We start from the raw sequence: 26,260 nt of genomic DNA on the forward strand, positions 1-26,260 counted from the left end.
CCTCCTTTTTCTCTGGCAGTTTTCTCCCTCCATTTATCTCCCCACATGCTTCTCACCATCTACAAACAGCACAGAGTGAAAGCACCAAGAGGGTGGAGATTTACCAGGGCAAGGTTGGAGGGGCTCTGTTTTGTTTGTTGATTTTCAGGGCCTGGAACAGCTTCTGGCACATAGTAGGTACTCAAGAAATATTTACTGAATGAACAAATGACTTAGGAGTGGGATGCTGGGATGGTATTTTTCACTTCTCCCACCCACCCCCACCAACCTCTCCCTTTTCTTGGAATGACTGAGTTCAGCCAGCCTGAAGAATGGAAAGTGGGGGAGAGACCCCAAGGGAGTTTGCCAGGACACAACCAGATAGGGCTTTAAAGCTATTCATTACAGTCAATTCTTTCATAACCGTGCTGTGGTTCTTCCTTCCTCACTCCAGCTTCTGGCCAGTCCTGGGTCTTCTCTCCCCAGTCACAAGTGGGAGATTTGTTTTCCACTGCAGCAAACTCAAAGCCAGCCAAACTCTGAAATGCAGACATCAGGCCCAAGGGGTAGGGAGACTGGACACAAAATGAGTGCCAGCAAATGAGCGTTTCTGACTACAGGTCAGGATGGTATTTACCTCTTCTGCATCTTAGTACAGATCACAGATCGTCATCATTATTTTGGTTTTCTGACTTCATTAATGACAAGATTTTGCTTATAAGAATTCCCCGTATTTGTACTGGGCTTCTATTCTAACCTCTCCTCAGAGCACCCCCAAGCCCCTGTCTTGTTTCTCCCAGTATAGCCAGGTACTGCCTGATCTGGAAAACAGATGATGCACCGGTGTCCAGGGAAGGTGTGTTAATCACCTTGCATTTCTGCTTTAAAATCCTTCTTACGGTGATCTGGACAGACATGGAGGCTTGCCTGAAACTGTAAAAAAAAATTTTTTTTTAAATTAAAAACAAAGAGGATTAATTTAAAGATGTGGAAGAGGTCTGGACTTAAAAACAAACAAACAAAAAATGAATCTGGACATTGCTCTTGGGATGAGGCCAGTCAAGTCGGGCTAGTGCCTAATGTTTTGGGTACAGCAGCTTCTCAATCACTTAGCAAACAGGTTCTCAGAGGCAGGCACTGTGGGAGCTATTAAGGTGAAAAAGCAGACCGGACTGGAAGAGCTCAGGGTCAGAGAGGGGAGATGAGACAGGAAAAGGGCAAAGTCAGCTTGCAATGAGTGAAACAGTAGAACCAGGAGGTTGCTCCCTAGGATAATAAGCCACGGCTTTAACCTAATGATCTTTCAGGGCAACCTGCCCCACACCCATAACAGCGCCAAGGCTACGGTTTCCTTCCGCCCGCCTAAACCAGGAGATGCTTCTGTGCCCAAGGCCGCCGGGTCCCTTATTCCACCGCGGGGGCTTCGGTGACTGTGACAAAGGCCGCAAGCATAGAGACCACGGGGATCTTGGGCCCAGTTGGGGGCGGAGTCGTCAGGAGGCCCTAACACAGTGTCTGGGGGAGGAGGGGGCAGCCTCCTCCTAGCGACACTGTCTCTCCGCTCTATCTTCCCCCGCCTCCAGTCAGCCACAATTAACCGGCAACAAAGCGATCAGCTTGGTGGGGACGAGGCAACAGGAGCTGCCAGAAGGGGCGGGAGCAGGTCAGAGGTCAGGGGTCGAGAGCGCTTAGGTGGCAGCCGGACTGCAGTGGGAGGAGCTCTGGGCTCTGGGGAGGCGGGGAGCCGGGCCGAAGGGGGCGGGAGGGGACGGCGGCGGAGGCGCGCAAGGCGTGCAGGCGGCGAGGGGGTTACGCGCCTGGCTTAGCTTGGCTCCGCTCGGCTCCGCGGAGGAAGGCAGAGCTCGGCCGCCGGGGCCCTGCAGCGAGCCGGGTCGGCCCCACGCCGCGCCCCGCCCACTCCTCTCCGCGGAGGGCGCACCCGGGCGAGGCGGCGCCGGGAGGAAAAGGCGCCAGCGGAGAGCGGCGTTCGCTACCAACGCCGGAGGGAGACGGAGAGCACCCAGAGCCGCAGCCCACCGGCGTGGAGGCAACCCCCGACCCTAGGCCACCTCTCGCCCGCCCCCTGCTGCGGGCCAAGGCCAGCGCCCCTCCCGGAGATGGGTAGACGCGTGGATGGCGTGGCTCTCAGCCCCGCCAGATCGCAGGAGCCAGGCGCCGGGGCGTTGCGCTGAGGCTCCCGCTTGTCGCAGCCCAGGAAGCCTGCAGGTGTCCTTGGCCGCTCGGCCACCGCCCGGGAGACTCCTTCGCAGTGCCCAGAGCCCTGCTCCCGGGAGCTGCCCCGCCCCCAAGCTCGGCGCCGCGCAGGACGCCCCGTCCGAGGCCCCCCCGCCCCGGCACGGCCCCCGCAGCGCAGCGCCCAGCGCGGCGCAGCTCCCCGCCGCTGTCGAGCCGCGGACGCAGGACCAGAGGCTCGCTCCTGCGGGCGCGCTTGTTTTCCTTGTGCCGCCTCGCTCTGCGCAGCACCCGCCCGCCCGAACGCCGCGTTCCGCTCCGCCCCGCCCGCCATCCGTGCCCTGCGCTGGATTTATGAATGGGGGGAAGAGGCCACATGCCGCCGCCGCCGCCTTGTGTTGACCGCACGCAGCCCGGGCCCGCGGAGCTCCGGCTGCCGTGAGAGCGCCGGCCCAGCCCCGGCAGCCGCTTGGAGGACTTGTTGCTGCTGCGTTGCTTCCGCCGCCGCCGCCGCCGCAGCTCCCGGGTCTCGGCGCGGACTGGAAGCCAGAGGGTGGCCCGTGTGAGTGTGAGCGCGCGCAGTGCGCCTGGACAGTGCGCTTCCCCGTCTGTTGGGGGGTGCAGGGGGGTGTGTCCCAGTCCCCGAGCGTCTGGGTGTCCAGTGCTAGCGGGGGAAGTGTGTGTGTGCTAGCCCTGACTCCCGGGCGCCTCGCTTGGGTCCTCGGCTCTCCTTTTCCCCTCCTGCCTCCCTCCCCGGCGCTGCCAGCCCAAACCGCAACCACCTGTGCCCGCGAGAAATCCAACTCCTCCCGCTCCGCGCCCCGGGGGGGAGGCAGGGGCAGGGCCACGCCGCAGAGGGGGCCGCCGCGGCCTCCTGCCTCCTCCTGGTCTCCTCCCCCTCCCCCGTCTGACGCTGCCTCCTCTGGAAGGGTGTTTGGAGGGCAGCGGCCGCCCCAAGCCGAAGCCCCGCAGCGCTTCTTATGATCAGCTCGGTGTGTGTCTCCTCCTACCGCGGGCGCAAGTCGGGGAACAAGCCTCCGTCCAAAACATGTCTGAAGGAGGAGATGGCCAAGGGCGAGGCGTCGGAGAAGATCATCATCAACGTGGGCGGCACGCGACATGAGACCTACCGCAGCACCCTGCGCACCCTACCGGGCACCCGCCTCGCCTGGCTGGCCGATCCCGACGGCGGAGGCCGGCCCGCGTCCGATGGCGGTGGTGCAGGCAGCAGCGGCGGCGGTGGCTGCGAGTTCTTCTTCGACCGGCACCCGGGCGTCTTTGCTTACGTGCTCAACTACTACCGCACGGGCAAGCTGCACTGCCCCGCCGACGTGTGCGGGCCTCTGTTTGAGGAGGAGCTCACCTTCTGGGGCATCGACGAGACCGACGTGGAGCCCTGCTGCTGGATGACCTACCGGCAGCACCGCGACGCCGAGGAGGCGCTCGACATCTTCGAGAGCCCAGACGGAGGCGGCGGGGGCGCGGGGCCCGGCGACGAGGCTGGCGACGATGAGCGGGAGCTGGCCCTGCAGCGCCTGGGGCCCCACGAGGGAGGTGCGGGCCCTGGCGCCGGGTCCGGGGGCTGCCGCGGCTGGCAGCCCCGCATGTGGGCGCTCTTCGAGGATCCCTACTCCTCCCGGGCGGCCAGGGTGAGTGGCAGGAGCCTGGGTCTTCTCTCGGACCGAGACTGACCGACTTTTACCACCGCCTCTCTCCCAAATTCCCCTGCTTTCCATGGGCCCCCAGGGGAATCATCCTCGCCCCCAACCATTCATCAGGAGATTGCGCACTTTTGCACTCCTGACTGACTTCTTGGACCTAATCCCAGCTCCTGCTTTAAGGCATCCCCCTCCCAGCGAGTGGGGTGCTCTTAGCTGAGCTCTTCCACCCCCTTCTTCCTGGCCTCTACATCTACCCCCAATTCCTCTGAAGGACAGAGTCCTGGAGAACTGGAGTGGGGCCTTGTGCTGGAGTCAGGCAGGATTTGGGGGAAAAAAGTGGCTACTGTGGCAGTTCCTTGTGTCCCATCTCATTGAAATCCCCCCAGCAGCTCAATGTGCTGGGAACTATGAGTTCTAGAGAAGGGGACACGGGTTTCAGCCTCTTCAGCCGTAACAGGCAGAACTGGGACCAGGACCCAGGCCTCTCATCCAGGTTTGGGAGAGCCCTTCTTTTTCCCAGGAAGATAAGTCAAGATGCCTGCCCCACGCCATGCCCCTGAGGCTTCCTGGACACCTGGGTTATCCTGGCCTCTGCTGGGATGAGGGGAGAGTCAGACAGGAAGAGCCTAATGTTGCGGGCCCTTGGGGCTCCCGCAGCCAGTGGCCAGCCACAGGCTGCCTGGTGATGATCCTAGATTTGTGGCCGCTTCCTTCTTTCTACTGCAGCACAAACTGGCTTCCCAGAAAGCCCTGGTTCAGGTTACTGCTTGAAATAGGTGATGGGGATGGGGGCAGGGGGGAGAAGTTAGGTTGATTTAGGCAAGATCTAGTCCCTTCCCACCATCCCCTCCCCAAGTCAATCCAGTTTCCTCTAACCCGCTTAGGTGGAAGCGGGTAGAGGGGAAGGTAGGCTTGGGCATCTAAAAAGAAAAAAACACCCATGAAGGATGGCTTTAGATTCTTTAAAAAAGAGACCCTTGGGGGTTGGTGTCTGATCTCATGGATGGCAGCCTGAAGCCTGGCTGGGGTCTGTCTGGGAGACAGGGAAGAGCTGCGTGATGTGTTGGTTCTGGGGACTGCCCCCTGCTGTGGAAGCTGGTAGTTTCCTCTGGCATCCCAAGTCGTCATGTTTCTGAGTCTCAGAGCCCTGCCGCACTCCCCAGCACCTCCTGTGCTGGGCCTCAACCCAGTCATGGAAGAAAAAGTTACACTCCCCCAGGGGAGGGCAGGAGATTGGGAAACGGGGCTGCAGAGGGGGGGCTCGGCTGGCATAAAAGCTCTACCAGGGCACATGCATCTCCTGCGTGGAAGAGGAGGGAGGAGCAGAGGGCTCAGTGGCTGAGGCGTGCCATCCCAGGGCAGCCACTGGAAGGTAGGGACCTTTTTCTAGGACTGAGAGCAAAGCTAGGGTGCTGCTTCTGTTTGCCCTGGCTGGCTGTGAGTCCCATGGGCTTCTCATGCAGTCCTCTAACCCTGCTAAGTGTTCGCTCTTGGCTGTGTGCAGGAAGGCAGAGACAAGTGCAGATCCTTCAGGCTCTTTCGAAGTTGGGGGTGGGGGAGGAGAAGGCAGATTTAGCTTGATGGAGTGGGGCAAAGCGGGCAAGCCAGGGAGGCAGGAATGAGATGAGGTGGTTAGGGGCCCTATTTCCGGGCGTTCTGGGGCCTCTGAGGACTTTTCATCTGCTCAGGTTCCTCCCCCTTTGATTCCAAGGGGCTGTACCATCAGTGAGTTTACTTTCTCCTCAACTCACCGCAGAGTGGTCCAGCCGGGGCTCTCTGAGTAAGCTCAGAGCCTGGTTAGCCCCTGGAAATCCTCCAGGAGCCCAAGATACTTGGCCCTTTGGATGTAGAATCCCAGCAGCCAGGGCAATCCAGTTGAGGTCAGAAGTTTGGGGCTGGGTTGGGTAAATTCTTCCCACTTAACGAAGAAACCAGGATTCAGGGGTGTTAAGTGTCGTCACAGATCCTTAACTAATAAATAATAGAGCCGGCAAATCACCCCAAGTATCCTGCCGTCTGGTTGTTAATACTGGTGTGCGCAGCCATATGGAGCTTTGGTGGCACTCATGCCAGAAGGGGCTTGCCTCCTGAGAGGCACAGGCAAAGGCAAGCCTCCAGCTGTTCCTGGGACATACAAGGGAGAACACAAAAGTTTAAAAAATTAATTGATAAACAACCGCCATTCATTGAGCACACCGTGCAGGTACTTTGCGTTAATCTCTAATCCTCCCAGTAAACTTACAGCAGAGGTATTATCCCCATTTAATAGACTGAGGCTGTGAGAGGGTAAACAACTTGCCTGAGGTCACACAGCTAGAGAGCGGTGGGCTGTGACTCAAAGCCAGGGCTCCCTCACTACCCAGCCCTTGCTCCTCGGGTGATAACATGTTCTTGCCACTGAAGGCGGCTGTTTTTTGAGGTGGATCGTTCGTTACTCTGGTCTGGGAGGTGGCCTGAGGTTTTGTACCTCCTGTGGATGACATCAGAAAACCAGGGGCAGTTGGGGACATCAGAAGGGACACTTACTCGGTTATGCCTCCAGGCCTGAGGGTCTGAGGTGCTGGGTTCTGGGGCTATGCCCGCCCTGCTCTGTTTACGCCAGGCCAATAATACCCCCTGCCCCTGTGCTGTCCCCTGGGTCTGTGCACATACCTTCCCTCCCTCGGCTTCCTCCCTCTGCCTCCCTGGAGGAAGAGGGAGGGGCCTGCAGCACTGCGGTGGGCTTGGGGCGCTCACCGAGGGCCAGTAAGGGCAGAGCATCTCTTTGCATACAGCAGCTGGTCATTTGAGTAGTGCGTTATGACAGGAACAAAACAGATACAAACGGAAAGTGAATTGAGCTGATTATGGGAGGCTGTTGCCTAGCTACCGGCCTGGCCCGCAGAGCCATTCCTGTTCAGGCAGGCTCCAGCCTGGGTGCTCACCCTGCTCCCTTCACAGCGGCTGGGTCCATGGACAGCTGCTGCTGTGGTTCTGTTCCCATGGCCTGACCTGGGAGCAAGCACAGGAGGCAGGCTGGTCCTGTCCCCCTCTGCCCACTGCCCTTGGTCCCAGGCAGAGGGAGGGCTCAGCAATGGCGAGGGTGGCTTCCCAGACCGAGGCGGACCAGTCAGGGTTTGGGCAGCAACCGGAGCTCTAGGATCAGGCCTTCCTCCTTTTCTGAGGGCAGACAGGAGGCCTGATGAATGGGACCCTGGGACACTCACCTTCCTCATCCCCAGTCTCCAGAGGTCCCAGGGGCTGAGCTGGCTTTAGTCCAGATATCGGCCCTATTAAGGATGATAGCTCTCCTTTGGCTAAATCAGTACGTAGATTGAGTTTTCTCATGGCGTTTCCCCTCTGAGTAGAGGAGGTGACACCACAGGATCCCACTGCCCCAAGAGGCAGCTGCAGCTGGGGTTTCACACTGCTTGGGCATCCACTGTGCCAGTTGTCAGGTGCTGGCACACCTGCACTTTTTTCTAATACCTTATCTGACCCATGTGAGGCAGGGATTATTAACCTCAGCTTACAGAGAAGGAAACGGAGACCCAGAGGGGCTTGTTCAACGTCACATCCCTGGTGGTAGAACTAGGATCCAAGCCCAGATCTTGTGCATCCACGTCTGTGCTTGTCCCCTGCTTCGGCCGCCTCCTGGGGCTTCTGCTTGGAGAGGGCCTCTGACTTCAGGAGGGCCCTTCGGGAGGGGAGGGCCCTTCTGCTCTCCTCCCATCCCTTCCTTCACTTCTCCCTCCAAACTAAAGCCCCCATCTCCTTGCTCCCTAGAATTGCTCACACCTGAGCTTGCTTTCTCTTTCTTTCCCTCACTGTGGGTTTTTTTATAGGACAAAAAAAAAGGGGGCTTGGTTAAGAGAAGAGACTAGGTGTTCCATGGCCCAGGCAGAGGAATGAAACCGAGGCCTTCTCGGAAGGACATGCAGAGCTCGCTTCCTGCTCACACCCCATCTGAAGGCCCCAGCTTCTCCGGCCTGGGTGTTGCCTGGGACCAGCCAGTCGGTGGGCATGACAGGCTTCTGAGTGAGGGCCAGGACTCGCAGTCCCATGCCCTCTGGGTGAGGAAGGGCCAGGAACCTGAGCCCAGGAGACCGGGTGCCCCAGCTTCCACAGCACCCTTAGGGGGGCAGTGCCAGCATGCCCCAGGGCAGCCCCTCTACCGCCTTCCCGGGAATGGGAGCAATGTTAGGCCAAGGGCTGCAGGCCTCCCCCCACCCCTGCCCTGAGGCAGCCTCCCAGTCTCCTCCTGGGTTTGTTTTCTGTTTTCCTCTCTTGTTCTGAACAGACCAACATTTGTCTCTGAACATCTTGTCTCTGGATGATGAGGTGTTTCTGTTTGTCTCCGTTTGGGGTGGGGTGTAAAATGGGGGAAGGGATAAAATAAACTTGGGCTATTTTGGAGAGTTGGGGGAAGAGCAGGCAGGAACAGAGTTAGGCAGCTGGGCCTTGGGAACCGGGAGCCCCCAGGCCCTTCACCTCCACCTGTGGTCAGCGTCAGCCTGGGATGCTGAGCACAAGGGTACTCAAGCCAACTTTGTTCCTTGGCAGCCAGCCTGCCACCACCTGGCCCAGCTCCCTGCTGGGGATTTCTCTGGGCTGGGTGAAGGTTACTGGCCCCTGGCAGGGGTCCCCATCAGGCAACTGGCTTGACCCACCCCTGAGAGCCGCAGAGTCTTGAGAGCCCAGGTGCCTTGAGGGATTCCTAGGCATCCCTTTGTCACCTCTAGTCCCAGTTAGTGAGGCCGATGATCTCTCCTCGTGACAGGCTCCCCAGGGCCAGGAGAGGGGGCAGGCAGTCACCTTGGCTTCAGTCATTCAGAAAACATTTATTGAGCACTTACTACCTGCCAGACGCCAGGCTGGCCTCTATAAATATAAAGACGAGTTAGAGGTGGTCCCTGTTCCTAAAGAGAACCAGATCAGGTAGAGTAGGTGGCAGTTGGGGAAAACCGAGTGACAAGAAATGGTAATAATAATACAAGATAGATCAGGAGAGGGGCCACAGTAGTCTTAAAAAATGAAGTTCAGTAGAAGGTGAGAGGGGGAAGTGATCAATCCCACCTCTGTGTGAGATGAGGTTTTGTTTGGAGGGGGATTGGTATGCAGGGAAGCTTCAACAAGGAAATAGAAGTTAAACTGGGTAGGCCCTGCGTGATAGTGACTTAGCTTCCTTAAATAATTTTTAGAAGGAAGCCAGTTATAAATAAATATATAAATAAATATTCAGTGTGGGTAGTGCTCAACCATGCAGAGTTAGTGAAGAAGGGAATTTCCTGGCCAGGCGACCAGCCAGAGCAGAGATAGGACAGCATGGGACAGAAAGTCTAAGGGGCAGGGGTGTTTTGACACATAGGCAAGAACCTGGAATTGCGTTTGTCTGGATAAGTTCTTGGCCAGTGATATGGACTGGCCTGAATTCCTTCTGGGACTCATCGGCTCTAGGCAGCCACGTGGCCCTGAGAGGCCCCAGGTGCTAGCTTGGCAGGGGCTGGGCATGGTAGAGGCTGGCTCTGACACCGGAACCAGAGGGTCCTGGCTCAGGATGGGAAGGCCCAGGGCCAACCAGGTTCTGCTCTTGGGCAGCCCCCTGAAGGGAGAGGAGCTGGGGTCCCTCGGCTGGGACCTGGGCATCATAGTACAGGTCCTCACCCAGGAGCCCAGGGACAGCTCAGAGATGCCTTGCCTGGCAGACTTCCTCTCCTTCCCTGCTTCTCAGCCCGCAGGGCTGCCCACTCCCTTTCCAGCACCACCTGGGCACTAGGATCTCACTTCCCCAGAAGGCTCAGCTCCTCATCCCATCCCCTCAGATCTTCCTCTGCAAGTGTCTTTGGCTGTGTTCTCAAATTTCTCTTCTCCTACACTTCATCCTTAATATAGGTTTTTGGGCATGAGTCTTCTTATGTTTATCTGTCCATCTGTCTCCTTGGCCCTTCCTCCTTGGGCTCCCCTCCCCTGCTCCTGCTGATTGTATGCAGTTCCCAATGACTGGTGTCTGTCACCTCCTCCCCACCCCCCCCAACCCAGCCTCTGCCAGATTTCTGAGCCACTCTAGGCTCGGTGCTAAGTTTTACAAATATCATTTCTTTTAATCCTCAGAATAACCCTATAAGATAGGTACTCTTATCCCGTCAATACATGAAGTATGCTGGTAGCCTCAGGGCCTTTGCACTGCCTGTCCCCGCTGCCTCTGGAGTTCTGCTGGATCTTCACGTAACTCATTCCCTCACTCCTTCAGGTCTCTGCTTCGATGTCACCTTGGCACTGAGGCCTTGCCTGACCACCCTATTTGAAATAGCTCCCCCACCCTCACACTTCTTAACCTCCTTTCTCTTTATTTTTCTCCCTCTTATACCATCTGACATACTCTACTTATTTGTTGACAGTCTCCTTCCACTGGAATGGAAGGTCTAAGGGGCAGGGGTGTTTTGTTTCCTACTGTTCCACAGCACCCAGAACAGTGTCTGGCACATAGTAGGTACTCAATTTTCCATTTTATGAACAAAGATCTTAAGGCCCAGAGAGGGTAAGTAACTTGCCCAAGGTCTGGGCAGTAAGTTGCAGAGCCGGACTTGCGTCCAGAGGTGTGTGACTTTACATTTCCGCCAAGGACAGTTGTGGGGTGGGCTCAGTGAAGGAGGCTGGTCACGGGGCTGGCCCACCAGCTGAAACACCTGGGTCTCTGGAGACAGATGGGTCCCCAGCAGGATACAGCCAGCCAGTGTGAGGGGCCCAAGGGAGCAGGAAGCTCGAAGGAGTAGCACTGTCCTTCAGAGAGGCTAGGACCCTCCTGTCCAGGGTGGCGAGACCCTCCTGTATCCTCCCAGCTGGCAGGAGAGGGGCTGCTGCTGGCCGAACTAGTCCACACAAGCGGTTTTCTGCTTGGGCAGTTTCGGTTTTTGTTTTCTTTTATGCCAGTTCCCCCTCCAGGGATCGAACCCACGCCCACCGCAGTGGAAGCGGAGAGTCTTAGCCACTGGACCGCCAGGGAAGTCCCTGCTTGGGCAGTGTTGACTTCCAGCAGAATCCATGCTTCTGTCCCCACACAGTGGAAAGAACGGACAGCTTCAGCCATGGGAACCAGGCAGGTCACTTCTCCCCAGGCCTCAGTTTCATCACCTGTAAAACAGCAGAAAGGGAACTGAATTCAATGACCTTCCGAGTCCCTTTCTCTTCTGTGAAGCAAAGGCTTTGTGATATTTTGGGCTCCAGATCCAACTCGTCCTCAGAAGCTGCACGCGGGTGTTCACGGAGGCCCCCTCGCCTCCTCAGCTCTGTCACCATTTATTGAGCACTTACTGTATGCGAGGCGCTTGCTGTGTAGCAGCTCATTTAATCCTACAGTAACACTACTGGGGGCACTAGTAGTGTCCCACTTTGTAGCGAGGAAACAGGCACAGAGTGCACCGTTTCCCTGGCTGAGTAGCAGTGCCGGGATGAGGCACCCAGGCAGCTGACCCCAGGGCTCCTTAGCTCTCCTTTGCCCTCAGTCTCAGCTCCCCGAGGCTGCACAGCCCCATGTGTGGCAGGGGCCGATGGGGAGCGCTCTGAGGGGCCCTGCCAGCCTCGCAGGATGGGCCAGGGTTGGGGGGTGGGGGCACTGGATAGGAGGCTCAGGTGTGAGGCCTTGACCTCTAAGCTGGGCGATGCTGCTGCCAGCCGCCGCCTCCTCGCTGGTCCCTTTCAGGTCCCAGTCAAGGGTTGAAAGCAGAATGAAAGCAGCATCCCTGCCACGAAAGGGAAAAGCCCCGGTGAAAGACACCGATTGCAAGCAGGGCCACCACTTACAAAATAACTGGCTTGGGGAATAATTTAGGGCCCTGAAGGGGTACCTGTAACTTCGGGACCCACCTGGGGCAGCCTGCCAGAGCACAGGCCACTGCGTCTATCACCGCTCGGCCTTAGGTCTACCTGTCTGCTCAGGGAGTGAGGGCTTCCTGGGACCATCCAGGAGGGGCCGCAAGGGAGACTGAGGCCCCATGTAGGTTTCATCAGGGAGGAGTGGATTGTCCCCATCTGTTTGGTCAGAGAGGCCAAGAGGAAAGAGCTCTGAGCTGTGCGTCAAGAGACCTGGCGTCAGTTTAATCCTCAACAAGTCATTTGCCCTGTCTCGTGCCTCTGTTGCCCCTGAGAAATGGACACGTGTGGCTCCCCTTTCCCTGTCCGCATCCTCTGAGAGGGTGGCAGTGAGGGGTAGAAGTAAGTAGATGGGATGGTTCTGTGTTTTAAAAAGAAAAAAAGAGTGAACACTGCAGGAATTCAGGGGGTTGTTCCCTAATGCAGGAGGGAGGAGTGGTTTGCACCCACTCGGCCTGCTGCAGAAGGAGCCCTTGGGGTGGATTTGAGGAAGGCACCTTGGCCCTGCTGGTGAGAGAGTGGCCCTGGCCACAGCACCCGCCCTGCCCTCCCCTCCCCTCCCCTCCCCTCCCTGCGCCCTCTACTCAGCCCCTTGGCAGCTCTTCCTGAACTTGTTTTTCCAAATCACCAATTAACTTCACGCTGGGCTCCCAGGTGGGCCAACTCTGCTGGCTAACTTTTCCTCAGAAGAGCACCAGCTTCTGCTTCCCAGGCTTCCTGGCAGATCTGGGATGTGCTGACCCCACCCCTTACCCCGATGCCCTCTGCTTGGGAGGGCGGTGCCAGGACTCGGGGTTCCCAGCATCACCGTGGCCACTGGACAGGTGCCTCCACCGGCTCATCTCTGGATGGCCCTCGAGAGCCCATAGGCTGGAGCTATTTGCCTAATGCCCATGTCAACCTGTATTGTCTTGACAGCCCATTTCTCAGGGGAAGAAGACTGAAACCAGCAAGGGAACTTGAAATTCACCTTCATGGGGCAGGGGGGAGAAGCAGGCAAGAGAAGCTCCAGGCAGAGTTGTCAAGTGGAAAAGCGTGTGTGTGGTCTGCTACCCTGCTTCTCCTAACTTGCCGTTATCTGATCAACCTGTCCGTGTTCAAGTATAAATAAGTCTTACTGTGTGGCGGGTGTCTGTCTCAAGCCAAAGGTACACATTCCTAAGAGTGAAATAGCAGTCATCAAGGAGCTGGCTGGGAGCAGTATTGACAATTCAGAGAAGACTTTCCTGGGTCTGTGAATTGACCCTGCCTGGGAGGTGTGAAGAGAAGGTACGGCCCCTGAGTTAAACAGTGCTGAGTTCAAGTCTGGTTTCCATCCCTTCCAGGCTGTGTGACCTTAGGCAAGTATATAACCTCTCTGATCTTCAGTTCCTCCTTTGGAAAATGGGATAATGGGGCCTACCTCACAGGGAGGACTGAAGGTGATAACACATGTAGAGTGCCCAAGTATGCCAGGCACAGAATAGACGGGTAATGAATGTTCATTCCCAAAGTTCCCTCCTCCGACTCGCTCCTGCTCCAGAAGCCCTTGGATGTGCTACTTCTTGCTTTATTTTCCCAGATCCCCCTGTATTCCCCACTGGTGTTTTGCAGTACTAAGAAGAAGTTGTGCCCACCCGCCTCACCTGTCTTGGTGCAGACTCCCAGGGAGGAAAGCATCTCTGAGAGAAATCATTAGATGGGGCAATGCCATGGCCAGGTGGAAATCAGAGTGGGGCACGCAATGGGGGTTGCCAAGGGGTCGTGGGGCCACAGTCCTCCCTCATCTATCAGCTCAGCCCGCTGCTCAGGGAGGAAGCCCATCCCCACCCACCAAGCAGGACAGACAACAGCAGGGGGCATGGACTCCAGCAAGGAGCACCCTGACAGTGGTGAATGGCGTCACATGAATAACAGATGAAGGCTCCGTAACTGGTGTTATTACACGTGCATTTCATCTCCATTCATGATGATTGGACACTTAAACCCAGCCGTTCCTCTGCTGAGTGCTGCTGTCATCATTCTAGCCGAGATCCCAGCAGCTGTCCAGATCAGCTGTTGCCGCACTCTGATCCCAATGGGTGCAGTTTATTTTTTGTTGGCGCTCAGTGTCCCAGGAAATGTCAGTTCTCGGGAAGGGGAGGGTGGCTGTTCTGGGCAGACTACCCTGTCTCCTGCCCCAGAGCAGGTTGTCTTTCTTAGACGCTTCTCACTGTCTGGGCAGTCGGCTCAGACATCCTAGGGTGAGAGGCAGGCAGGAGGGGCTGGGACTTGGGGTTGAGGAGGTGAGTCACGGCCGGAGCTGTCACGGCCGGAGCTTAATAGGTAGAATGCCAGCCCCCTGCCTCTAGGCATATCCCTTAACGTAGTGGCCCTTGCAGTTCAGTGTGTATCAGAATTACCTGGAAGACGGTTGAAACATTACTGGACCCTCCGCCCAGCATTCGTCATTCAGTAGGTTGGGGTGGGGCCCGAGGCTTTGCATTTCTAACTAGTTCCCAGGGGATGCTTACGCTGCTGGTCCAGGTCACTTTACTGCCTTAAAGCTAGTTACTCGAGGTGTGGTCTGTGGGCAAGCAGCCTCACCTGAAAGCTTGTTAGAAATGCAGAATCACAGGCCCTGCCCCAGACCTCCTGAATCAGAATGGCATTTTAACAAGGTTCCCGGAGGATCTATACAGCCATTACAGTTTGAGAAGCCTCAAAGCACGATCAGGTTAGAGGTGGGCAGAGCCAGGCAGTAGGCAGGGCCAGGCAGCTGTAGTCCTCTGTTCAGTTCCTTCCAGCTAAAGGCAGCCTCTAACTTCTGTGCACCAGGACAAGGATTGGGACGTACTGCCTTAAAGCACGCAAGCAGAGGGATGAAGACCCTTTGGGGAGGGAATTCCAGCCCCTGACTGTGTACCTTAATCCCACCTCTCACCACCTAACAGACTGCCTGGTGACCCACGGCCCCTCCCTCTACGGGCCGAGGGCCCAGTCCCTGCTGGGTGCATCTGTCCCTGACAGCTGCCTTCACTCTCCTCCCCGCCCATAGGTGGTGGCCTTTGCCTCTCTCTTCTTCATCCTGGTGTCCATCACCACCTTCTGCCTGGAGACGCACGAGGCCTTCAACATCGACCGCAACGTGACGGAGATCCACAGAGTGGGGAATACTACCAGTGTGCGCTTCCGGCGGGAGGTGGAAACGGAGCCCATCCTGACCTACATCGAGGGAGTGTGCGTACTGTGGTTCACGCTGGAGTTCCTGGTGCGCATCGTGTGCTGCCCCGACACACTGGACTTCGTTAAGAACCTGCTCAACATCATCGACTTCGTGGCCATCCTGCCCTTCTACCTGGAGGTGGGGCTGAGCGGCCTGTCGTCCAAGGCGGCTCGCGACGTGCTGGGCTTCCTGCGCGTCGTGCGCTTCGTGCGCATCCTGCGCATCTTCAAGCTTACGCGCCACTTCGTGGGGCTGCGCGTGCTGGGCCACACCCTGCGCGCCAGCACCAACGAGTTCCTGCTGCTCATCATCTTCCTGGCCCTGGGCGTGCTTATCTTCGCCACCATGATCTACTACGCGGAGCGCATCGGCGCCAGGCCTTCCGACCCGCGGGGCAATGATCACACCGACTTCAAGAACATCCCCATCGGCTTCTGGTGGGCCGTGGTCACCATGACGACGCTGGGCTACGGGGACATGTACCCCAAGACGTGGTCAGGCATGCTGGTGGGGGCGCTGTGTGCACTGGCCGGCGTGCTCACCATTGCCATGCCCGTGCCTGTCATTGTCAACAACTTCGGCATGTACTACTCTCTGGCCATGGCCAAGCAGAAGCTGCCCAAGAAACGGAAGAAGCACGTACCTCGGCCGCCCCAGCTGGAGTCGCCCATTTACTGCAAGTCGCAGGAGACCTCGCCCAGGGACAGTACCTACAGTGATGCCAGCCCCCCTGCCCCAGAAGAGGGTGTGGTTGAGAGGAAACGGGCAGGTGAGCTTGGGGGTTGGGAAGGAAGGCCACCTCTCCCCCAGTGGCCAGGGGAGTTCCCAGGGGAAACTCAGCCCTTGGAACTTGGGATTGTGCTTTTATTGCTCTGGGCTTCCCGAAATATAAGGCGTGCCTTTATGAGGGCACAGTATGGAGGCTGAATATCTATTCTCTGATAGCTTCCTGAACATCAGGCTCTGTGGAGTGAGTATCCCCCTAAATTTAGGCTGCTCTGGGCAGTGCGTGGGGCTGTAAATTAGAAGCCTGGGTTTCTAATCCCTTCTTGGCCATTGTGCTGTGTGCCCACAGGCCAGTTACTCACCCTCTCTGGGCATAGACTCCTCACCTGTAAAACGGGAATGCTGTCAATGTCTTACCCCGACTTTGATGAGACCCAGACGAATGATGGACATGAAAGTGCTTTAAGAAGTTAAAACCACTTTACGAATATCAGGCGCTGTCTTTATTAGCTGGAGAGTCGGGCAGCTCTTCTTCTGAGGAGAATCAACACATGAATCATTTCTTTCCAAACGTTCCAGTCTAGTGTCTCTTGGCCTGATAAATGTGATAACGTAATGGCAGTGGGAGTCTGCCTTCTGTTTGGCACAAGCTAGACTGAGTCCTGGGCTCGGGGTTTAACATGGGACGGAAGGGAACCAAGAGGGAGCAGCCCAGCCAGTGTTGGGAGAGGGGAGAGGAAAGGTAGAAGAAACTGGTAGCTGCATCCTGGAACGGGAGGACCTGAGGGTCTGAATCGTGCTCTTCAAGGATGAGAAAGGCCACCCCAGGAAAGCTTGCTTCTACCTGAGTCAAGAGTGAAAGGAAATCGGCTTCACCCACAGCAACGTGAAGTTAGGTTGGAGAGTGGGAACCCATCTGTTAGGTACGGGATGGGCTCCTGAGGGAGGTATGGGATTCCTAGCATGGGGGGGGGGCATCAGATGCCAGGCCGTTGGGGAGCGGGGGGTGGGGTGGTGCCAGGAGACTAAGGTAGCAGCTCCTGTCTCGGCTCTGGGGGCAAAGTGGGACTCGTCCTTGTGGGGAGGTGCCTGACTTGGGACATTCACCTGTGGCCTGTTGGTGGGTGCCCATCCTACGTGCTGGAGCCACTCACTCCCTGGGGTCATTCAAGGGCCCGGGTCTTTCAAAGACCTTGATGGAATGGTACCCATTAGGCCCCCCTCTTCTCCCCCACCATAATGGTACCCTCCTCCCCAATCCCTGAACATAAATCTCCCAGCCAGTACCCCAGGGAATTTCAGCTCTACCCTGAGGTCCATTCAGGGCTCGGAGGGTAACTTAATATCAAAATGTACAAGTCCCTAGGCTGGCTCCGCAATACCTATGGCGCCATGAGCCGTTCCTTAGCCTGACCCTAACTGCTCGGTCACAGAAGGGGCATTCCTGGCCACTGCCTTCAGACCAAGGAGCGCCCCTTCTCCAGATCCCAGGGCTCAGCTTCATCTGTGCTGCTGCGTGCCTGGCGGAGCAGGGGTGGGACTAGAGCCCACAGCAGTAGGAGCTGAATTGCAGCCCCTTCCCCTTGGGGTCCTCCCCAGACACAGGGGAGCCCCGAGAGCACAGGGCTTTATATCCTTCAGGCACTGACTCTGGCTTGGATGCCTGGTGAACAAGTGCCTTCGGATGGTCCAGGAAGACAGCTGCGGACACCACACTAACAGTTTAGCCCTGGCAGTGCTACCCTCACCCCAACAAGCCAGACATTCTCCTAGGGAATGCAAACTCATCCGCGTGTCAGCCTGAGCCGGACCCAGGGAGGAAGCCGACTCTGCTGCCTGCCTTGGACTGATCTCAAAGGGCCAACTTGGGGAATCCCTGCTTTTAGGGTATCTGTGGCCCTGGCCAAGGCTGGGAGGGAAGCCCGCATCCTGTCCCCTGCCCCCCAGGACCAGACCCACTCCCTGGCTCCGGCAACACTCTCCCCTCGGGTTGGGTAAGTGATGCTTTAGGTCTGGGATCAGCCCTCATGCAGCCTTCCTTCTGTCTGCCCCTTTAGACTCCAAGCAGAACGGCGATGCCAGCGCGGTGCTGTCAGACGAGGAGGGAGCCGGCCTCTCCCAGCCCCTGGCCTCCGCCCGCACCCCGGAGGAGCGCCGGGCCCTGCGACGCTCCGGCACCCGAGACAGAAACAAAAAGGCAGCTGCCTGCTTCCTGCTCAGCGCTGGGGACTTTGCCTGTGCCGATGGTAGTGTCCGGAAAGGTATGGCTCCCCAGGCTGGGCAGGGGGTTAGCCCCCACGGAGCTGAGTCTCCCCAGTGTCCCCCATGGAGCTTGAGGTCTCCTCCTCCTCTGAGGCCATGGACACCATCTCCTCTGCCTCGGATGCACCCTCGCTTTTAGGATGGGTTCCCTGATATTCCAGTCCCCGGATTAGAAAGGCCTGCAGCATCCCCAGAAGATACACAGAGCCCCCTGGGTTCCCCCAGGAGAAGACAAGTGCTAGAGGGTGAGGGGACCCCAGATCGAGGCTCCTGCTGCCCCCTCCATTTTATTGCTTCTCTTCCTCTGGTTCCTGCAGTGGTCTTCAGGCCTGGCTCCTCATGGCCATTGCCAGCCTTCCCCTAGGCCTCCCTTAAACACAGCTCAGGCTTCCCCAAGTAAGTAGTCCTGGGAGATGCCAACACACTCAGGAGTCAGGGTAAGAGTGGGGTGCTGGTGTGAGGTCTTCAGAGAGCCTGGCTCAGGCCCCACCTCCTCCGTCCTGCACTGGGGGTTCTGCAGCCGAAATCTGCAAGCCCCTGAGATGGAACTGTTCACTCCGGGTAGAGCCAGAAGGGTGACCGGGGGAGGGGTGGACAGGGAGAGTGGTTCCCCTCTGAAGTGCGTTCTGAAGGATTTGGCAAGTTCAAGGGAAGGCTGAAATGCCATCAGCAGACCCCATGCAGAAGCTGGTCAGTGGAGCTAGGGATTCCTGGCCTGAAAAAGTGGGACCGAAATGATTAGGGATGGTTGAGAGCCAGTGGTGGCTGAGAGCCAGGGCTCTTAAGGCCAAGTGTCCCTTCTGCCCAGCTCCTCATCACTTTTTTGTTTTTCCTGCCTTGTCGCTGTGACCTAATCTCTCTAAACAGCCTGCCTAGTTTCAGGATAAACCCCGACTCTCCCCGCAAAAAGCTCTTCCCTGGGTTTGCAGGCCGCTTCTTTTTTTTTTTTTTTTTTTTTTTTTTTTTTTTGCGGTAAACGGGCCTCTCACTGTTGTGGCCTCTCCCGTTGCGGAGCACAGGCTCCGGACGCTCAGGCTCAGCGGCCATGGCTCACGGGCCCAGCCGCTCTGCGGCATGTGGGATCTTCCCGGACTGGGGCACGAACCCGTGTCCCCTGCATCGGCAGGCGGACTCTCAACCACTGCGCCACCAGGGAAGCCCTGCAGGCCGCTTCTTAACTAACCTTCTTTCAGCCCAACACCCCGTCGCCACTTCCCACCATCCCCAAACCCCAGACCAAAGGCAGGTTGAGTGAGGCAGGGGCAGTGGCTGCTGTAGGAATAGCCTGTGATGTCTCTGTCCCCCCAGGGATGTCCCTTGGCCTGCCCAGCCCAGGCAGCCTCCGGGGATACCTTCCCAGTCCCTTTCCCTGGCTTCCTCAGCGCCACTGTCCCCAAGGGATCCCCAGGGCACCCTGACCCTAACCAAGACCTGAGAGGTATGCATCCTGCTTTGCTGGGCACGTGTCCTATTGGGTGGCAGAAGCAGGAGCAGCAACCTGGAACCTGGAGGTGGCCCGGAGGCTCAGCTAAAGGGCTGCAGATGGACGGTGCTCAGACTCCTTACACCCTCTTCTGTGTTCTTCTGGTCAACCCTGGCCTCTGTGTATAGCCCACTCCTTGGGCTCTGGATGTACCTCTCCCTCCTGCCCCACCCCAAACGTGTTGTAGCTTCCATTGTGTCCTAGTTCAGACCCAGAGTCTTGCTCTGGCTGGAGCACGCTAAGTGGATGGTGTAGAAGGTGGGGTGAAGGGGACCCCACCCCCGACGTAGGACTTGAGCAAACAGAACTGAGTCCTGATCACCCCTGTTTTCATCCAGAGAGGTGAGGGGCTCAGTGGAAGTAGTGGTGCGCAGGAGGCTGTGAGCTTGCGAGTCAGAACAGGGACCATGAGGGCCTGGGGAACAGGTCCCATCTAAGGAGGAGACTGTGTGTGCACGCATGGGGCTGGGGAGCCTGCGTCCCACCACGTCGTATCACTCTGGCTGCTTGTGGGGCCCGGCTGCTCTATTTTCAAGATGCCTCCACACTGCTTCTTGGCAACAAGCATGTAGCTCAGCCAATTAGAGTGACCTTCGAGAGGGAACAGGTGGGTTGCTGGGAAACAGGCCCTGCTAAGCAAGCGTGGCAGTTAGCATCGCCAAACTCCCAGTGCGCGCTCGGCAACTTTCCCCGTGCCAGACCACGCCACACTTCTCTGCACTTGGGCTACATTCAGGCCCAGGAGAGAGTGGGCCCAGGCCTCCTCCGGCCACCAGCACAGACCCCATGTGACCCTGTAGGTGCATGTGACTGAAGGTGAACTCCCTGGAAGGAAAGTGGTGAGTGCTAATTAGGGCGTCTTAGGGTTGAGTAAGGAGGGTATTGAGGGCTGTAGGGGCTTCATGCAACTGGAGGGAAACCTACCTGGGGACAATGATAGGGCAAAGGTCAGCTGAGTGTGGGGCCCAGGGGTCCATCCAGAGACCAGAGAGACTCAGGGAGCCTTTCCCAGGGGGACCAGACCCTTCCACCCGGTCCCGGGGCTGCCCGCCCTGCAGGGTCCCCGGAACGTGGATCCCATGGAGCATCTCAGGCAAGGAGCTGTGCCCCTCTGACCCACGTGCCTTTTCTTCACCAAGGCTGTGAAAAGTCCCGGAGTCTAAACAGCACAGCAGGAGCTGCTGGAACCAGTCTGGGGCTATCTCAACTGGCATCGCGGTACAGCTCACCCTACCCTCCAAGAAAGCTTCTGCTCGCCCACCCCTTCCACGCCCTCCCCAGCCCACCCCCTGGACACTCAGCCCTGTAGCTGCACCCTCGGCCCACCCCGCCCCTGGGCGCACGCGCGCAAAACAGGCACACTCACATGCCTCCAGCCCTCGTCCCTCCTGGGCCTGCGGGAGACAGCGGGATGCAGGAGAACTCAGGCCCCCAGGCCTCTCCTCCACAGCACCCAGCTCCCCAAAATGTCCAGCTCTGGGGCCTGAGAGTGAGGGAGAGATTACTTGCAGGCTTTCTATCCTGCTCGCTCCCGTCCTGAGCTGAGGGTGCCGTCAGGTGCCGCCACAGCTCAGGACTGTGTCTCTGGGCCCTGCCTCCCCCGCAGGGTCCCACCTAGATCACAGCAAATGCATTTCCATCCCTCGGGGCCTTCAACCAGTAACCAAACAGCCTGCAACTGAACATCTCTGTCTGTCTGTCTGTCAATCCCACACCCAGACCGGCCAGGAATAAGGCTGTCCCCTGGGGCATCTCTGCCGGTGTGTGAGGGCTTGACTCCTTGGGGGAGCGGTGCCACCTGATGTTCTCCAGCCCTGCCATGGGGTGCAGGTGGGAGTTCCTAGAGTCAGAGCCCAAGGATTGGCTGCGTAGGCGCGGGGATGTCCTCCTCTCGGGGTGGCGCCCAGCAGCGGAGCCCAGCATCCCATCTGCACCCCGAGCTGCAGTATCGCTTGCCACGCTGCTTCCTCTGCTTCCCCGACAATTCTTCTTCCTCTGCTGCTCCCTCCAACTCTCAGCCCTGCCTCTGAGTCACCTGCCGCTCCCACCCAGCCTCTGTGCTCTGTATCGCTGCCAGAACCGGAGACTCATCTAATTTCTATAATTAAGTGTATTCATTTACCTAACGAGCCAGGGAGCACAACAGGTCTGTGAGTCATTGAGTGAGCAGGGGTGCACCCTGGGCAGGGGCAGCTGAGGGGAAGTGTAGGGACTGAAGCCATCCTGCCCCCACCAGCTCCCTGACCGGCAGCCTGCCGCGCCCAGGGTGTGCCGAGCCGCAGGGGGCCCCTCCCCAGCGCACCAGCCAGGCTCTCCGGGACCTCCTCAGCCCAGGAACTCGGAACACCTCAGCCAAGGCATTGCCTGTTTCACCTGATGGGAATTAGACCTGGCAGCGGAGCCGTGTGCCTGGCAATTTTTAGAGTCAGATTATGCAACTTGGTCGAGGGAATGACTAAGGAAGGTCCATGTCTGCTCCTTCCAGAGTGGGCAGAGATAGGTACCGCCAGACAGCATCTTGGGACTTGGCAGGAGGCTGGGGACTCTGGAGGCCACCCCAAAAGGTGAGCTGGGCGGAAAGGTCAGACCATTTTATGGGGTTGGAGGGGTGATGAAGAGCCTGTTCCGGGAGCATCCCCATTTCAGTGCCTTCTTCAGCCTTGGGCAGACACAGGAGTATCCCTTCCAGAAAAGTCTGTGCAAGGTGGGTCCTCGGCTCCCCCAGCCCTGCTGTGGTCTGTGGGGCCTGCCTCCTGCTTGCTCTCAGAATGACGAGAAGAAGAGCTGAGAAGATACAGGGGCATCCATGTCACTGCCCCTCAGAAGGGGACACGGAGAGGGAAGCCCTGGAGAGCAGGGCACCTTCTACCCTTCCAGCCCAGTCTGAGAACCCAGCTTCTCCTCCGGGAGGATGGGTTCGGTCCTGCTCCGGCCGGGCTCCCTGGTGCAGGGGTCCTGGCTCTGACACGGACACAAGGAGCTGGGTGTCCGGTGTAGCACGGGCACCACAGCTGTTTTCTCCTCTCACTTGCCTTTCTGGTTCAGGGAACTGAGGCGGCTATTTCTGTGGCAGCCCTCAAGTTGTCAGGAGCCCAAGTTTCCACGGCACCCACCGCCTCCTTCCCTCTCTTCCCTCCCACAGGGACGGGCATGCTCACGGCACCCCCGTGGTGGGCACAGATGTCTCCGGGCGACATGATGCAGGAGTGCCAGGCTGGAGCCCCTAGTGCCTTGGGAGGTGGGCTCCCACACACCCCTCCTGTCTCTCTGGCTTCTGTAGGGTTGACACAGGATTGAGCGTGAGCTGACGGGAGAGCTGAGTAGGCTGCCTGCCCCAGCTCCCCTCAGGGCCCTCGGAAAGGGCAAAGTGAGCCCTGGAGTTTACAGAGCCCCGCTGTACACCAGGCCCCGCCTGGGGAGGCGGCTGCCTGCATGGCCCTCAGGCTTGCCCAGGCCTTGGGCCTCCCTCCTCAGGAGAGGGCTCTCCCTCCCACCCACAATCTGAGAGTGCAGTTTGCTTTATCTTGGATCCGGACTTGGACCTCCACCCATTACTTTGGCTTCTAACAGCCTTTCCCCTGCAGTTGGGGCCCAGCTGCTCCCCGTAGAGCAGGGAAGCAGCCCACTTAGGAGTTGTTACCCCTCCAGTTTGTACCAGGGCTGCTGACAACCCTAGAGGCCACTTCTCAGCCCCCAGGGCTTCTGAGAGGGGTGGCTGGGAGCTGGAGCCAGAGGGGAAAGTACCTGTTCAGCCCAGAGCCCAGACTGCATGGGAGTCAGAGGGGAGGCTGCGTAACAGCTCCGGCTGCCCTTTCACAGAGCTTCCTGGAAGACGAGGGCCCCCTCTGCCCTGGCCAGAGAACATCGCCTTCTCTGGCATAATGCCTGCCCCCACAGCAGCCTCCTGCATGCCCTACCCGTGCCCCAGTTGAGAAGGTAGGGCAAGGGAAGGCCCAGGCCACTGCCGTCCCAGGCTGAGGAGGAGATGCCGAGAAGGGCTCACTGCGGGGTTGGGTTTCCCGCCGTCTCTCCTGAGATGGGCACAGTCGTCCTTCCTGACCTTCCCCTTCAGCACTCACCCTCCAGCTGCTGGGACTCTGTTCCTGCCAGATTGAGGAAGGGGACTGGGCATGACACGGCAGCACACTAAGGAGCCTTCCTCACCAGCTCCCTGGGACAATGGACTAGCCTCAGGTGGTGACAGCAGATGGAGCTATGTCAGGGGGCAGCACAGGCTGGGCAGGCAGCAGCCCAGGTGATGGCCTGTGGGCTGTGAGCCACCACCCTGCCAGGAACCTCTCCCACTGCCTCCATGCCAGGCTGCAGAGCTGTGGTCCCTCTTCCCACTGCACTGCAGCTTTGAGGACCTGAGGGCTCCTGGTTCCTGGAGCTCATTACCTAACAGGCACGGAGATAAGCTGTAACATCACCTATGGGTCACCCTGGCCCAGTGCTGGGTTGGCAGAGGGGTGATGAAGGGCTCACCCCCTTTCCTCCCTGTCCCCACTCTTCCTGGACTCTTAGCTCTGGGCCCCACACCTTCCAGCTCCGCTCCTGGCCTACTCCTCAACCCACTGCCTATAGGTCAGCAGCTGCCTTCCTTCTAACATCTCGTGTTTTGTTTCTCCCTTTCTTTTGCTGAACTCCTTACCCACCACCTCCCCCAAGAAGGCAATGTTGAGCCGAAAGTGTGTGTCCAAGTGTCTCACACCTGTGCTCTTTAAACACAGAGACCTGCCAAGATGCCCTCTCGTCCAACTATGCCCAGGCTGAAGTCCTCACCCTCTCTTAAAGCGGCACCAACGTGAGAGAGACAGGCAGACAGACAGAAAGCCAGAGGCTTAGGGCAGCTCTGGAACCCAGGCAAGAATCTTTCGCTGGGAAAGACTCAGATATCCTTGATTGCACAGGACTGATGGGAAACCTCCCATGTGACCCTCGGGGCCCAGAGCCATTGGGTCTGATGTTCTTGTTCTGTTGTACATTGAAGAGATATATATGCACATATAGTGTCTATATTCGTACATACTATACTATTGTGTGTAGTGCATGTGCTCTTGGTGGTCTGTCTTCTTCGTTAGGCTGTGTCTCCCCAGGCCCTCGCCCCACCCCCACCCTCACTCCCTTCCCCCTCACTGATTCCTTGTTTCTGCTGAATATGTGTGTGGAATATCCCAGGAAAAGTGTACCTGGGAACTGCCAGTCCAGCTGGGTGGTCCCCGGCTAGACTCTCCCTCTCGGGAGTGTTTCCCCTGTGGTCCAGAGGCCTGCGGAAGGCCAGATTGCCCCCCTGGGGTCACTGCTCCACTAGCCTCACCCCATCCCAGATTGGGGCTCTACCTCCCACCCCACGCCCCAGTTGTTGGGGGACTTCCCGGGGTTCCTCTGCACCTTCTTCCACTCCTTTCTCCACCTTCCCTGTGTCCTTGACTGAGGGGGTGTTTCGTCTTTTTTTATTTCTGGTTTTTTGTCCTGTCGCCTTCGTCCATTTGTTTCCAAAGATGCTGCTGGGCGGGCGGGCAGGGAAGGGGTCTGTCTGCCCATCTGGCTCAGGGGTCCGGGAAGGGAATGCTGCGGGCGAGCGGAGACCGGCTGCAATACAGCACTTCCTGGCTAGTGGCCAGAGTATGCGTGCAATAGCCGAGGCCAGGTGCCCCCTTCGATCTTGGCCTCTGCCCCTGCGTCGGCCCGCCCTCCCCACTCCCAGCCCGCCCTGCCCCTCCCTAGTGTTGGTCGTCCTTTTCTAAAGCTGTCCCCTCGTGTGTCTGAGGCATGCCTAGGCTGGGCCCTGCCGCCCTGTCTGCATGCCTTTGACTGTCATGCTGTCAAAGCCCCAATAAAGACATCTGGAGCGTCCTGCCGTGCTCGCTGTGTGAGTGACTGCCTCCGCCTCTCCTTTCTGTATCTGTGGGGACCTCCCCGGGCTTCCCCCACCCCCAACACCTGAGAAATGCAACACACTCGTAACCCGCCCCCACCAGGAATCACCAGTGCAGCCCAACCCCTGCATTTAGAGCCAGACGTGAAATGCTGGAGATGAAAAGTGATCTGGCCAAGGTCGCGCCAAGAGGACTAACCTGGGACCCCGGGCTTCTGGGCAGTGATCTCCACTGCTGCCACCGCCCCACCACCACCCCCAGCAGTAACGTGGAAGAAGAGACTGTTGTTTGTTTAGGGGGTCCCACTGTATTCCTGCTTGTTTTGCAGGGGGCATCTTCTCTTCCCTGAAATTGCACCAGTTCTGTGTTGGCCAAGGCCCTGGGGATGCCGAAGTCATTGTGATGACTGGATGGATGGCTGATGAACTGAGGCCGACAAGGGGCTGGGAGCACAACTGGGACCACTTAGGGCTGGGGAGTGAATGGTCCTGGGCCTAGATAGGATGGGGGTGGTGGTGAGTGATGCTCAGACGTCATCCCTCGCTGTTGTCGCTGTCACACTCACACAGGGGAATGAGCGGGGCTGGCTTCAGGGCCGTGCCACCTGTGCAGTCACTCAGAAGGGCCCACAACCGACTTAATGCTCAGCTGTTGCTGTCTTGAAGTTACTGATAATTATTGAAGAAGGGCCCTGTGTTTTCATTTTGCACTGGGCTCCGCGGATTATGTAGCCAGGCCTGGGCACGTGTGTGCTCTCTTTACTCTTTATCCCTGGTGTAAACTTAGCGTCAAAGGGGCCTCAGTTCAGGGTCTTTGATCTGCCACTTCCTAGCTGGGTAACTTGGGGCAACTTGCCAAACCTCAGTTTCCCTGCCTGTAGGATGGGGATAATGATAGCCCCTGTCTCAGAGCCAGTGAGTGTAAAGGCCTGGCCCAGTGTCATCTGTCTGCATATGGCATGCAGTAGATGCACGGTAAGTGTTAGCTCCCTCCTCACCCATTTCCTGTTGCTCTCAGCTTTTCTCCCCAGATTTCTGAGATTGCC

At 58.0% G+C, this 26,260-nt stretch overlaps 1 protein-coding gene across 5 annotated transcripts; it reads left to right on the forward strand.

Moving 5' to 3' along the window:
- Nucleotides 1–1,959: 1,959 nt before the first annotated feature.
- KCNC4 (potassium voltage-gated channel subfamily C member 4) lies at nt 1,960–25,192 on the forward strand. Of its 5 annotated transcripts, none has more exons than XM_032610244.1 (5): nt 1,960–3,821; nt 14,698–15,634; nt 17,649–17,852; nt 21,822–21,900; nt 24,067–25,192. In XM_032610244.1, the coding sequence occupies exons 1-5, from the start codon at nt 3,153–3,155 to the stop codon at nt 24,107–24,109; spliced, it is 1,932 nt and encodes a 643-aa protein (XP_032466135.1). In that variant the 5' UTR covers nt 1,960–3,152; the 3' UTR covers nt 24,110–25,192. The 5 variants fall into 5 exon arrangements, with proteins under 5 accessions (XP_032466135.1, XP_032466130.1, XP_032466147.1 ...); XM_032610239.1 differs by lacking the exon at nt 21,822–21,900 and adding an exon at nt 22,479–22,574; XM_032610256.1 differs by lacking the exon at nt 21,822–21,900 and having other exon boundaries at nt 24,005–25,192.
- The last annotated feature ends 1,068 nt before the right edge of the window (nt 25,193–26,260 follow it).

The sequence above is a fragment of the Phocoena sinus genome, chromosome 1 (assembly GCF_008692025.1).
Source record: "Phocoena sinus isolate mPhoSin1 chromosome 1, mPhoSin1.pri, whole genome shotgun sequence".
NCBI lineage: Eukaryota > Metazoa > Chordata > Mammalia > Artiodactyla > Phocoenidae > Phocoena > Phocoena sinus.